A 13,539-nucleotide genomic window follows, 5' to 3' on the forward strand; every position below is an offset into this window, starting at 1 on the left:
TCTCTTGTACCAGGGAGCTCTCCACTTGGACCAGGAACTCCAGGTGCATCTCCCCAGTGTTGAGCAGAGGATATGGATGACCTCCCTCAGCTTGCTGGAAACGTTCTTCCTAATGCAGCCCAGGATGATGTTGGCCTTCCTTGCCACAAGGGCACATTGCTGGTTTATGTTCAGCTAGTTGTCCACCAGGACCCGCAAGTCCTTTTAAGAGCTGCTTTCTAGCCAGCCGGTCCCCAGCCTTTGCTGGTGCTAGAGGTTATTCCTCTGCAGATACAAGACTTGGTATTTCCCTTTGCTGAACTTCATGAGGTTCATTTTGGCCTGTTACTCCAGCCTGTCAAGATAACTCTGGATGGTAGCACAACCATCAGTGGATCAGCCACTTCTCCCGTTTTGTATCATCTGCGAAAATGTAAAAAGAAAGAAAGACAGGTATATACAGTAATCAATAACAATATAGTGATGTTTTCACAGAATCACAGAATCAGAAAATGGCAGGGGTTGGAAGGGAGCTCTGGAGATCATCTAGTCCAAACCCCTGATTAAGCAGGTTCACCTACAACAAGTTACACAGGACCACGTCCAGGTGGGTTTTGAATATCTCCAGAGAAGGAGATTCCACAACCCCCCTGGGCAGCCTGTTCCAGTGCTCTGTCACCCTCAGAGTAAAGAAGTTTTTCCTCATGTTCAGGTGGAACTTCCTGTGCTCGTTTGTGCTCGTTGCCCCTTGTCCTGTCACTGGGCACCACTGAAAAGAGCCTGGCCCCACTTTATAAGAGTTGATAAGGTCCCCTCTCAGTCTTCTCCAGGATAAAGAGCCCCAGGTCTCTCAACCTTTCCTCATCAGAGAAATGCTCCAGCCCCCTCGTCATCTTCGTAACCCTCTGCTGGATTCTCTCCAGTAGTTCCCTGTCTGTCTTGGACTGGGGAGCCTAGAACTAGACACAGCACTCCAGATGTGGCCTCACCAGGGCAGAGTAGAGAGAGAGGAAAACCTCCCTTCACCTGCTGGCCACACGTTTCTTAATGCACCCTCAAACTCCAGTGAGAAGACTCCAGACTTCTTAGACTGTAGCTATCTGTCTGGGAAATGACCCTTAGATTTTAAGAGCTGTGAAGGAAATACTACACAAGCAAAACAAGCAATGCCAAAGCCATCAGGTTACAAACTATCAGATGGGTCCCCTTGGGCTAACACCAGAGTGAAATCTATCTTGAACATTAGCACATAGGCCTTACACAGTGATTTAAGTAATTAAGGAACCATATGGTTACATATCTGTAGCTGTAGGCACAGCCTGAGGTGTTTTAGAAGCTCTAAAAAATATTTTCCTTTTAGAATGCCAGACATAAGATACAGGATAAATGACAAGGAGGAAAAAGAAGACAGATACACTGGGGAGTATGCCTTCCTGAGGAAGTTTGATTAAATGGAGTCTTTTCTATCAAGCCTTGCAAAATTTTGTATTCATACTTACAGATTGAAGAACAATTTGAAATAGATCTTACCTGAATTAATAAAAAATCTGATTGATAGGGTTACTTGGGTAGTGATGGGGCTTCTGAGTTTTAAAATGAATTGTGTGGTTTGCCGTTACCACCTATGCTATCCTGGCAAATGTTGCAATATATTATGGGATAGAAAATAATCACTATAAAAACACCAAAATAATTATTGTATGAGAGACATTCTTAATAAAATAAAAAGAAATTAAAAGACTCATGCAATCAGTAAAATATACTTTTACCATTTTAAAATACAATGACTTCTGCTTTATCTTCCACTCTTTCCATCTCCAAATCAGTCCTCAATTTAACAGGTATATTATGCATCATTTTGAAAAGGGCTGAAGTAGAAGTGATCAATTAATTGCATAATTAGCAATTTTCAACGTAAGAATTTATTCTTATTATCAGGCATGTACAGTGAAAAGTGTTAGAGTTTTGTACATCTCTGGCAGATTTAATGAAAACCAGACCTGTAACGCCCCATGTCTCAGGTACTGGTATAGCAACGTGCCTAAAAAACAAAAGGACAATCTTTATGCTGCTTGTGCTCGTGTGTGCACACACTAGGAATTTGCTTCATCTGATGAGTAGTTTACAAAACTGGAAGACAGGCACGTCCTTTCTCCCTGTCTCTGCTAGACAATCTCCACTACTTATCTTTTTGTATATGAGTGCTGCATGAATGTGAGTATGAATCAAGCCACTTAACCCTCTTGTCAGAGCTGCAGCAGTATGCTCAGCAATAATTAGTTCTGCCCTAAAATCAAAAGCTCTCAACAGATCACCACAATTCAAACTCACTAATTTGTATTGATATCCAGCCAAATGAGCATCAGTAATAAAATTTAAGAGGAGTTTGGAGAGTTAGGCCAGTGCTGCAAGACTGAATGCAAAAAGGGAAATTGCTATTTGAAGGTTTTATTACTCTGGATTCTGACTGTGGAACTGTCACTATAAATTTGGGTAGCCCTTGAAATTAGAAACCAGAGCTAACACAGTGTTTTAACTAGTTGCTGTCTTATGCAGTCTGGTTTATCTTTTCAGTATCCTTTTTTGGAAGATATTATATAGTAATATTGAAGTAATGGATCAAAATCATGGCCTCTCTTTCCAGTGGCCTTTTGCTGACAGATATAAGGATCAGAATCCTTGGAGGAAGATGCAGGAGCTGTGTAGTTAATAAAGAAGACCCCTAAGAAGATCTCCTAATCCTAGATAGTATGAACTTGGTTTAAAATGTGAATCCCGACACTTTAGATTCTACAAAGGGGTTTAGTTATATATGTTTTCATCATATGAAGATGAAATTCCACTTTGAGTCTTTCTAAATTCTTAGCACAGCCTAAATCATTTGGCAATGAGCACATCGTGTTTTCATTTACTGTTTTGAAATGGGACAGATGCAAATTTCATGGAAACTCTTGAAGTTTAATAATGTTTCTTCATTGATATAGGATAAAGGAGGGAAAATTTTTTATACCTTCCCTAGCTTACTTAGTTTCATATACTTTTATTGTGCCTCTTTCCCTTTAATGTCTCATGCAGAAAAGAATTCTCTCATCAGTCTTAACTGATGGGTTTTTCCTTGTCTGTATATCTTGTTATTTTCTTCTGTGAACTGTTTCTAATTGTGCAATATATTATTTTAAAATTACTTTACAAGGATTACCTTTCAGGTTTTACCATGAAGTATCACTACATGTTTATGTACATACTTTTTAAAATTATCCATTTCATCCTATAAACTACCTGTTGTCTTTGTGTCTTACTGATTACAGATGTGCATTAAACATTAGTCTTTGCATAGTGAAGGTTATGGTATAAATAACTAAGACCGTAGACCCTAGTTCAGTTATTTTTTTCTCTAATGTTCATTGTACTGCGAGTATTTTTACAGAATTTGAACTTCTTGTTTCCTTTTTGTCCAGCTTGGTGTGAAGTCCGTTATCTTTTCTTCTGAATTTGATCAGCCTGTGATACTCTGTGTCATACGCGGATTTTTCAGTTCCACAGCTCACTTCCATTCCAAAATTGAAGTAAATACATTCAAATAGCAAAGGACTTAATACAAAGTAGCATCAGGGTACCTTACCTTTGACTTTTTTTTGCAAAGTGTCACAGGCTGTTTGTTTTATCTCTTTGTTTCCTGCCTTTTAGTCAGATTTTGATTCATGACAACCTTTTGTTTCCTAACCCATGATTAATGTTGCAGAAACTTTTCCTGAAGGTCCTTGTCAAAGATCTTTCAAAGGTTTAAATCCAGATGCAGCCTCTAAAACAAAAAATAGTGGCTATTTCAGTAAGAAATTCATCCCAACAACTCAAGACGTTCATGCCTGAACTCCTGAAGGGCTCCTGAGTACATACATGATAATACATTTTTCCTGGCTACTTAGTGTTTTGATCAGAAACTGATCAGAGGAATTACCAGTTTCTCCCAGAAACCTAATGGTTCCTGTGGACCTATTGTGCCAACAGGTCCTTTGAGTCATTTGGACCTGTTAGTTGCTTGGGAAACTTGAAGTTTGTGATATATTTTTTTTAAACAATATTTGTTTCCATATATTTTCTTATTCAGCTCTTTATCATTCATACTAGATCATGGAATGATCTTTCATATATTAGCATATAAGTCATATCTGATATATAATTTATAAACCTCTAAGTTATTTATAACATATAAGTTATTCTGACTTTTAACATATAAATTGTGGTCCTTTTTCTATAGATAATATTAACCTTTTCAGATTGAAATATGGAAACTATTGTGTTTAAATGAAGTCTCTTCTTAAAACTTCCTATGTAATTTTTCCAGCATTTTTTTTTTTTTTCAGTTCAGTGACATTTCTCTGTTGAAATGCATGGAACTTTGAGGTATTGTTTTTGTAGGTAATATCCAGGATACCTGCTCTGATTCTTCTTTTACGTGTTTTTCACTAGCTTTCTCATTAGTATGACATCTGCAATTTAAGCATGTCCATTTGAGCTAGTCACCTTAGCTTTCTTTTAGAAACAGAAATAAGATTAGTTTTTTTCAAAATACTTTAGATCTCTACTTTAGAATAAGATGAATAGAATAAATGAATGAATAGAATATTCTCTCCATTGACTAAACAAGCAGCTTAAGATGACTGGCCTAAATGATGCGATTATAGTCTTCTTTGGTACCCTAAGATATTGAATCTAATTATTTTGTGGTAATTCTTTAGTTGCTTAGTGACTCATTTCTTGAGTTAGCTTCAGTGTGTTGTAAAATATGTCTCTCCTGTTACATACGTTATGACAGTAAACAGTGAAGGCATCAAAAACTTTTCTCCACACTTTTTCTCATTATATTATTTCACTGGTATATATGCAGACAGTAGAAGTCCTCCCTCATTATCACTTGTTGACATCTATCCCACTCCTACTATGGGATTTTCTATGGAATCTCTTTGCATCTCTGTCAGCTTCTTTTGGATACATAGCTAAATGTATCTTGCCTGTACCTTGGACCTGCGCATTAGAAGCATTGTCTTTCTTTGTATTTATGAAACATTTAGCACAACGCATACAGGCACTCGGCCACTGTCGTGCTGCTAGAGTGGGTCTTGAGTTCTACTGCTAATGGAAATGGAGTCAAATACTGATAATGGCAAACCATTTGAACATTTTAAGTGCTTTGTGCCTTAGAAATACATATATTCTTAGTTTGTTAATATCCATGAAAAATAATAATGAACACTTCTTAAGGACTTAGACCTTGATTTTTTAAATCTACTACAGATCTATGAGACCTAAACAAGGACTGGAAGAATCAATTATCCAATATTTTCTTTAAATTTATTATTTTTCTACAGTTTCATATACTGCAGTGATAAGTTCATGCAATAATGTTTCTTGGAGTTATTATTAAACCTTTTCCTATCTGTAAACCAGAGAGTAGTCAAGCTGACTGTTACTTTAAGCTCAGGAACTATGCTATTGCATATTTATTGATATTAGTTGAAGTTTCACTTTCGATTTTAATAAGAGCAGGAATTGGCCTTTTTTTCAAATGTATTGTATTTTTGTATTCTCTATGAAGTGATCCAGAGTTTTAAATAATCAACCCATTTTGTAATTTTGACTGAAACAGTAAATATCCTGAGAGACCATTTCATTTGATTGGAAGAAAGGTCAGATGAGAAGGTGTCCAAATGAGCTATGTCCATTACATTCACCTGTACAAGATCAGCTCAGGTTGACAATTAATAAAAGCAGTACAGGAAACAGATTAAAAAGCAGTAAAATAGAGCGAATTTGCCATTGAAAATAAAATTATGTGACCATTTTATAAGGTAAGCTTTAGTAAGCAGTTTTGATTGTTGATATTTGTAGCCTAAAGTCCACTACAGATGGGTAGAATAATTAATTTCCTTGTATTTTTCTGTCATTCAAGAGAATAAATTAGGTTTGGAAGCTTTGGTTTTAAAATAATATAAGAAGGAAGGAAAGGGTAGTGTGGTTATAATCAAAGTGGTCTAAGAAAGTTATTTTAAATCGTTTTCATTATTCATAATTCAAAATTTTAATAGTGATATACCACAGAGTTTTGCTTTGTATATCATCCTTTGTAAAAGCTCTATTCCCAGAGGTAGGTAATAGCAGTCAATTTAAACCAGAGGGAGAAAAAAAAAGAGATATTCTTTTAGCTAGGATTTGAAATGAGGTTAAAATGGAAATTTGGCATCACGTTGTGGATGACTGCAGAGTTATGTCTGTACTTTGCCTGCTCAGGAAAGGTGAATGCAGGCTATTGTTCAATATAACACTGAAGGGTGCAACTACTCAGAAAGCATAGATAGTTATGCTTGGAAATACAGCCAGGGGTGTTTTATGCAGTTTAAAAAACATTTTTAGAAGAATCTAGGAGAACGAAAATAATACATAGCTAGGCTGGCTGGAGTTTGCCAGGCATACAGACTGCTAGGTTGCTGCCTTTTCTCTGTTTCAGTGTTGTCAAGTCCAAGCAAAATACAAAACTAATGACTCAGATCCTGAAATACCAAATAATGATCTTTTGTGGATTTTTTTTATTTTCCTTCTAATATTTTAGTCATTTGGATGTTTGCTTCATGTTTCAAGCATTAGTAGTGAAATGTTGATTATTTTTTAAGGCAAAACCAATTCAGATACAGTGTTTTAAAGACAATGTATATCAAGGGATTTGTAATCATATAATGTCATTAAGCAACTCCACAGTTCTAAGATGAACACCACATAGGCATAGATAATAGAAGACAGTCTTCCGCAATGACCTGTAATTCCTGCCCTGGTTCCCTGGTATTCCTAACCTCCAGAGATATCAAAAAATTATGCTCCAATTAGTCTTTTGAACGGAAAACAGCAGTCACTTCTTTACAGACATAAGCAAAGAGATATCATTGCTGTGGAGTCCATTTTGCTTTTTGTACCTCACAGCAGGGAGGCAGAGTTTGAGAAGTGCTCCATTTGTGTTTGGGTAATATGAAAGTTTTCTATCCTGTTCTGTAGTGATTCAAAAAAATTGTATTGTGAACCTAGGAGCTGTGAAAGTGATCCAATATCTAGGTTTTAAGAATAGCAACATGTGTTGGAATGGGATTCAGTACTTACCTTGAAATTGTTCTGTCTTCAGATAACACAGGAGGCAACAGTAAAATGAGAATTTATTTAAACAATCCAATCTAGCTAGCACTATTACTAGGTTCAGACAGGTATACAGAAATAAAAGGAGCATCACGCTTAAAGCTACCTATGGTATAGATCAGCCTTTAGAGTTTTCTGTCTGTCCATACTGACCAGCCAACAAGCTGCTGTGATGTGTACGTACAACTAGGATCTGGCTCATGAACTAATCATCTGCCCAACATAACTGTTGATTGAAAATATTTTAATTTGAGGATATCTGTAATTTTATGTCCTTACACTTTTCTTGTATTTTTATTCAGATTTAACTGCTCCCACTCAACAGATTTTTCTGTGAACCATAGGTCAGTCAAGATATTAATCTTGACACTTTCCTGCTAGTTAACACATAATTCCCAAAAAACTTTTAAAATCCTAGTGACTGTTGTACATTTATAGAGTCATCTTTTCTACAGAAGATGCGCACAGTCTGTTGAAATCTACACTGGTCTCGACCCAACCATATTAACAACAGAGCAGCATATTGTTGGGTGAACACTTCTGCTAGGTGACAGGTGTTTTAAACCTCAACAAATAACACCTTTATAAACTTAAAACTATGTTTTCTTTAGGTTTTGGGGTTTTTTTTTGTGAAAAAAATATTTTTTACAAGAATGTACCAAAAAATAAGCCATGCATCTCATTCCTCAATTTTAGAATAGGTAGCCACATGCTTTATCATGAAAATGGAATTGCATCTGATGCAGTGACAAGAGTAAACTTTTAAGACTGCTCTAAAAGACAGATAGTCTTGTTGAGATCTGGACTTGGCACTTCTTTCCAAAACCAACTTAAGCAAAGATTGTTGCTTGATGTAGTGTTGGATGTTAGGAAGTCTAAGTTTTCTGATTTCAGACTAGATAATTACGTGTCCCTGACTACTACAGAATCGTGGAATGGCAAGGGTTGGAAGGGACCTCTGGAGTCATCTAGTACAACCCCCCTGCTAAAGCAGGTTCACGTACAGCAGGTTGCACAGGACAGCATCCAGGCAGGTTTTGAATATCTCCAGGGAAGGAGGCTCCACAACCTCCCTGGGCAGCCTGTTCCAGTGCTTTGCTACCCTCAGAGTAAAGAAGTTCCCCCTCATGTTCAGATGGAACTTCCTGTGTTCTAGCATCCTCTTGACACCCACCCTTTAGATATTTATAAGAGTTGATAAGGTCCCCTCTCAGTTATCTCTTCTCCAGGATAAAGAGCCCCAGGTCTCTCAGCCTTTCCTCATCAGAGAAATGCTCCAGCCCCCTCATCATCTTCGTAACCCTCTGCTGGATTCTCTCCAGTAGTTCCCTGTCTCTCTTGGACTGGGGAGCCTAGAACTAGACACAGCACTCCAGATGTGGCCTCACCAGGGCAGAGTAGAGAGGAAGGAAAACCTCCCTCAACCTGCTGGCCACACGTTTCTTAATGCACCCTCAAACTCCAGTGAGAAGACTCCAGACTTCTTAGACAGTGGCTATCTGTCTGGGAAATGACCCTTAGATTTTAAGAGCTGTGAAGGAAATACTACACAAGCAAAACAAGCAATGCCTTGCTGAGGGTACACTCTGTCCCTTCATCCAGGTCATTGATGAATATATTGAACAGGAATGGACCTAGTACTGATCCCTGGGGAACACCACTTGTTACAGAGCTCCAACTAGACTCTGCCACTGACCACAACCCTCTGAGCTCTATCTTTCAGCCAATTTCCAATCCACCCCGCTGTCCATTCTTCTAAACCACACTTCCTGATCTTGCCTATGAGGATGCTGTGGGAGACAGTGTCGGAAGCCTTCCTGAAGTCAAGGTAGACAATGTCCACTGCTCTCCCCTCATCTACCCATCCAGTCACACCCTCATAGAAGGCTATCAGGTTAGTCAGGCATGACTTCCTCTTGGTGAATCCATGTTGACTACTTCTGTTAACCTTATTTTCCTCCACATGTTTTGAGATGACCCCCAAAACAAGCTGTTCCAGCATCTTTCCAGGGATAGGGGTGAGGCTGAATGACCTGTAGTTTCCTGGATCCTCCTTCTTGCCCTTTTTAAAGATTGGAGTGACATTGGCTTTCCTCCAGTCCTCAGGCACCTCACCTGTTCTCCAGGACCTTTTAAAGATGATGGAGAGTGGCTTAGCAATGACTTCTGCCAGCTCCCTCAGCGCTCGTGGGTGCATCCCATCAGGACCCATGGACTTGTGGATATCTGGTTTATTGGATTGATCTCTAACTTGATCCTTCTCAACCAAGGGAAAGTCTTCCTTCCTCAGACTTTCTCTGTTACCTCCAAAGCCTGGGACTCCTGAGGGCTGGCCTGAGTGGTAAAGACTGAAGCAAAGAAGGCATTCAGTTACTCCACCTTCTCTGCATCCTCCATCACCATGACACCTACCTCATTCAACAGCAGACCCACATTTTCTGTATTCAATATTACTAATTCTGATAAAGCCCATGAAAAAACTAAGCAAAAAAAGTAAACAAAGAATCATGAGCTAAAGTTTTTTCAGCCACAAGACTCTATATATTTATATAATGGGTAAAGATCTATGCAAAAGAGAGTTTTCTCTCTTGAAGTTGCCGCTTACCTTTATGAACATTGAAAAACCTGTGGAAAACTTACTGAGTGGGTAAAAACCTGTTAAAAACCGGATAGATTCTGAATCCACCCGTGCTAAAATAGGAAAGATCATTGAGTTGGTAAGATGGACAGGATGTATGATAAGACCTGGGCTTGACACCAACATCTAAACTTTGTTTAGAAGGTCTAAGAGGCTGAGGAGACAAAACTATTGAAGTACTTTGTTGTAATAATTTTTTCTTTTATAAGGTTTTTTACTTGAAAAAGGGAGATACAGGAAAAATATGGTCATAGTTGTTTTGTTTGAACCATGAATTGCTATTTGATTCGGTTAATGGCAGGGGTTCAACACACATATTCCTCTTCTTTCAGACATTTATATTACATAAAACAATCTCAATTTAATTGTAAATGCCTGGCCCAGACCATGCTTAACCACATCCAGACCCCAACTGTTTACCAGAAATATTTTTTTCCAAGTGAAATTTTAATTTCAGAGATCAACCTGAAGTGCTGTACATAGTCACATGACTGTGTAAGACATTAATAATAGTACTTGTGATGGCTCTTCATGCGGAGTTGTGTCAATCATATATTAAGTAATGGTAGAAATGTCATAGAATAAACACATTGCCCTTTTGCAAAGATATTGGGAAGACTGAGCAGTGATGGATATTGTAGAAATAAAGGAAAAGGCTGCCATGTAGTGTTGAATGCAATCAGTTGCTAGTGCATTTGATGCAGCTGTGTTGGTTTAGAAGTCAAAAAGGTCTTCACAGCATCCTGAGATCTGCCATCACTGTAGCAAATTTCTTCCTAATGCATTGAATAGGAGAATTCAGTAACATACTTAAATTAGTACTTTCCTCTAGCTAAAGCACCATTTTTAATAAAATATCATATATCTTCTCTGGGTTCATACCTCAGATTCCTTGGCATGCCTCAATTTATTTTTGATTCCTGTTTTTTTGGTTATAACTTTACGTAACTGTGGCACACTATCTAGATCAAATTCTAGATGAAGATTCCTACAAGGTGCCTTTTTATTTCCTACAGCTGTTATTTCAAATTTGTTTCAAAACTAAATAAATGCATATTAGTAGATTTACTGTGAGAAAGGTACTGATTATAGATGGAAAATCTAAACCTAGCAAATAAACATTAGATAAATACATTTAATGAAAAGATTCTAGCTAGAAAGAATGTTTAATATTTGGAAATTGAATCTTGAAGGGGGGCATTTTTCTAAGAATAAATTGATTTCTGAGCAAACAAAACTTTCATTTTTCAGGTGGAAAATCAATGAACTGGGAAGGAGGTATTCGTGTGCCAGGGCTTCTCTATTGGCCTGGAGTGATACAGGCTGGTGCTTACATCGATGAGCCAACAAGTAACATGGATATATTTCCTACCATAGTCAAACTTGCCAAGGCACAGTTACCTGCTGACAGGTATGCTCTGTAGTTACCTCTGTTTTATAGAAACTCTCATGAGTGTTTTATATATATTCTGGTGATGTCTATTAAGGTAGACATGAGAGTGAAAAGAAAAAACTAGGTTTTAAAAGCTTTTTTTTTGCCATTAGTTACAGTAGTGTGTTGTCACTTTTCATACTGACATACTGATATATTTTACAGAAACACTGTATGTAAATACAGCTTAAGTTTCAAAAGAAGCACCAACCAACAAGAAGATAAGAGAATACCACCAAAAGCAACATCTGTCAAATCAGACCTAGAATTATTTACTAAAAGCAAAAATGAATGTATGAAAAAGGGCTCTGTTCTGCATGAATGGATGTGGTAGAAAAAGGAACTGCAAGTGTAAATTGTTTAAAACTTTCCAAGCTCAACCTCAGTCTGCTTAGTATAACAAGACACATCAAAAAGCCAGCTAAGCTTTTTTCACGGATTTTTTTGTTCTCTACCAAGTTAGTGAAAATAATCCTTTACCGAGTTTTGCAGCCTGGTAAGAAAACCCACTGGACTTCTAAAATTCATAAGATGCTTTACTGACACTCCTACATCCCTGTGCTTTATCTTGCTCAGGAGCTACCCAGTCTCAGCAGCAAGGTGCTTCCACCTAAACTCTGTTGCCATCCAAATCCAGTAAGTGGAGAAACCTGCTGATGTCCATATGCTTTGAACACACCTACCATACACAAACAGGTTTTGAGCGCAAAGCATCTAGAACCTATGTGAGGAAAACCAGTGGTGAGCAGAGACACTCTGCTAATGAAGATTCATTGAGTGCTTGAAGAAAATAGCAGGGCAGGACATGTGTAAGACATGAAAAATTAGTCAGGCTGGTCCTGAGAGATCCTCTAGAAGCAGTAACTCTGTCGAACCTAAGCAGTTCAGATGATTGTTCTTAATGCGGGCAGGTCTTATGCACTTTGTTTTCAATCGTTTGAGTGAAGACTAAGCACCAATGTTTTATTTTGATCTCTCTGAGAGAAATCCCAATATACTTGTTCAACTTCCACTTGCAAGTTGCTCTACTCTGATTATTCTGTGTAGTCTAGATGCCATAATTACTGCTTCATGGTAGGTCATGGACGAGCTTGAAACATTTTTGATCCAGCAGCTGGATTCCTATAATTCCACTGAATTATTCCTGAGAAATAAGAGACATACTATGATTAGGATTCAGTCACTGGGAGGGAGCAGGTTAAAAAAGAAAGGAGGATGTGCTCCTAGTTAAGGAAGAAAAATAAGTCATCAGAAAGAAAAGTCTCATATATCCTCCTGAAACTAGCAGTTGTGGGAATGCAAGAGTGCTGGAGACATATTACTGAAGACACCCTTTCCCCATCAAGAAGCTGTAGAACAGAAAGTGTACAATAGGCATGCATCTGTCCTGCTCTCAGCTTCATAGTGAGCAAACCTGCAGGGGCGAGACAAGAGTGCATTACTCAGGCAAGAAAACATGAGAAATTGAAAGTGGGAAAGACAGATATGCACCCAGAAAGCAGAGTTACTGGATAACACAGCTTTAGGAATTCCAAGGTGTTTTCCTGCCCATCCTTTGATAAGAGTCTTATGCAGAATGGTGCTGTTGGATACAATTGCTGCCAAGAATTCATAGTCATACATAGCTCATGGCTTAAAAAAATGAAGTTAGTACCTGTCTTGTAGTAGTTACACTAATGTGAAAAGGGTTTTACATGGTAATGAAAATTAACATAGATATTTTTAAACTTTTTTAAAGTTTCAGAAAAGTTTTTATGAGATGTTGCTCAAAATGCTTGAAAAATAATTACCCGCTGATCTGCATATCAGCAAAAAGTAATTTCCTGTAAAACTTCTTGTAAAGTTTGTAATTCACACCAGGTCAAAAATGCAGGTTGTTCTCCCTTGACAGCCGATTCCAGCAATTCAAAGGCTTAATTTATGGAAACATTTAAATGCCTTCCTTATTTTATAACTCCATTTTGATGTAAATTGACTGACTCTTTCGAAATATGGTCAAAATTGCCCAGCAGCGTTTAGAGAATTTACATATATGTATCTATCTCTGAGTGTGTGTGTGTGGTTGATAAACACATATTTAAACATAGTTCATTTTCAACTTGAAATGACTACTTCTGTCTTAAATTCTGGCATATATAATTTGCTGGACAGTGTTCTTACCACTACTTCTGGGAATGCTAACACAGCGTAGCATATATTTCTCTTGATTTAGGGTTACTTTGGCCAGACTACTTCTAAACAGCTTGAGCAGGTATACAGGGAGGACTGTGTTGTAGCAATTTATTCATATATGTCTGGTCACTTTCTCAAA

At 37.7% G+C, this 13,539-nt stretch overlaps 1 protein-coding gene across 1 annotated transcript in view; it reads left to right on the forward strand.

The window, feature by feature from the left end:
* The window catches only part of STS (steroid sulfatase), a 95,771-nt gene that overhangs the window by 48,575 nt on the left and 33,657 nt on the right, over positions 1 to 13,539 (forward strand). The window contains exon 7 of the mRNA XM_086481655.1: positions 11,048 to 11,207. Within this exon, the coding sequence (XP_086337781.1) occupies positions 11,048 to 11,207 (160 nt within the window). The remainder of the gene's footprint in view (positions 1 to 11,047; positions 11,208 to 13,539) is intronic.

Source organism: Leptosomus discolor, chromosome 1 (assembly GCF_034619465.1).
Source record: "Leptosomus discolor isolate bLepDis1 chromosome 1, bLepDis1.hap2, whole genome shotgun sequence".
NCBI lineage: Eukaryota > Metazoa > Chordata > Aves > Leptosomiformes > Leptosomidae > Leptosomus > Leptosomus discolor.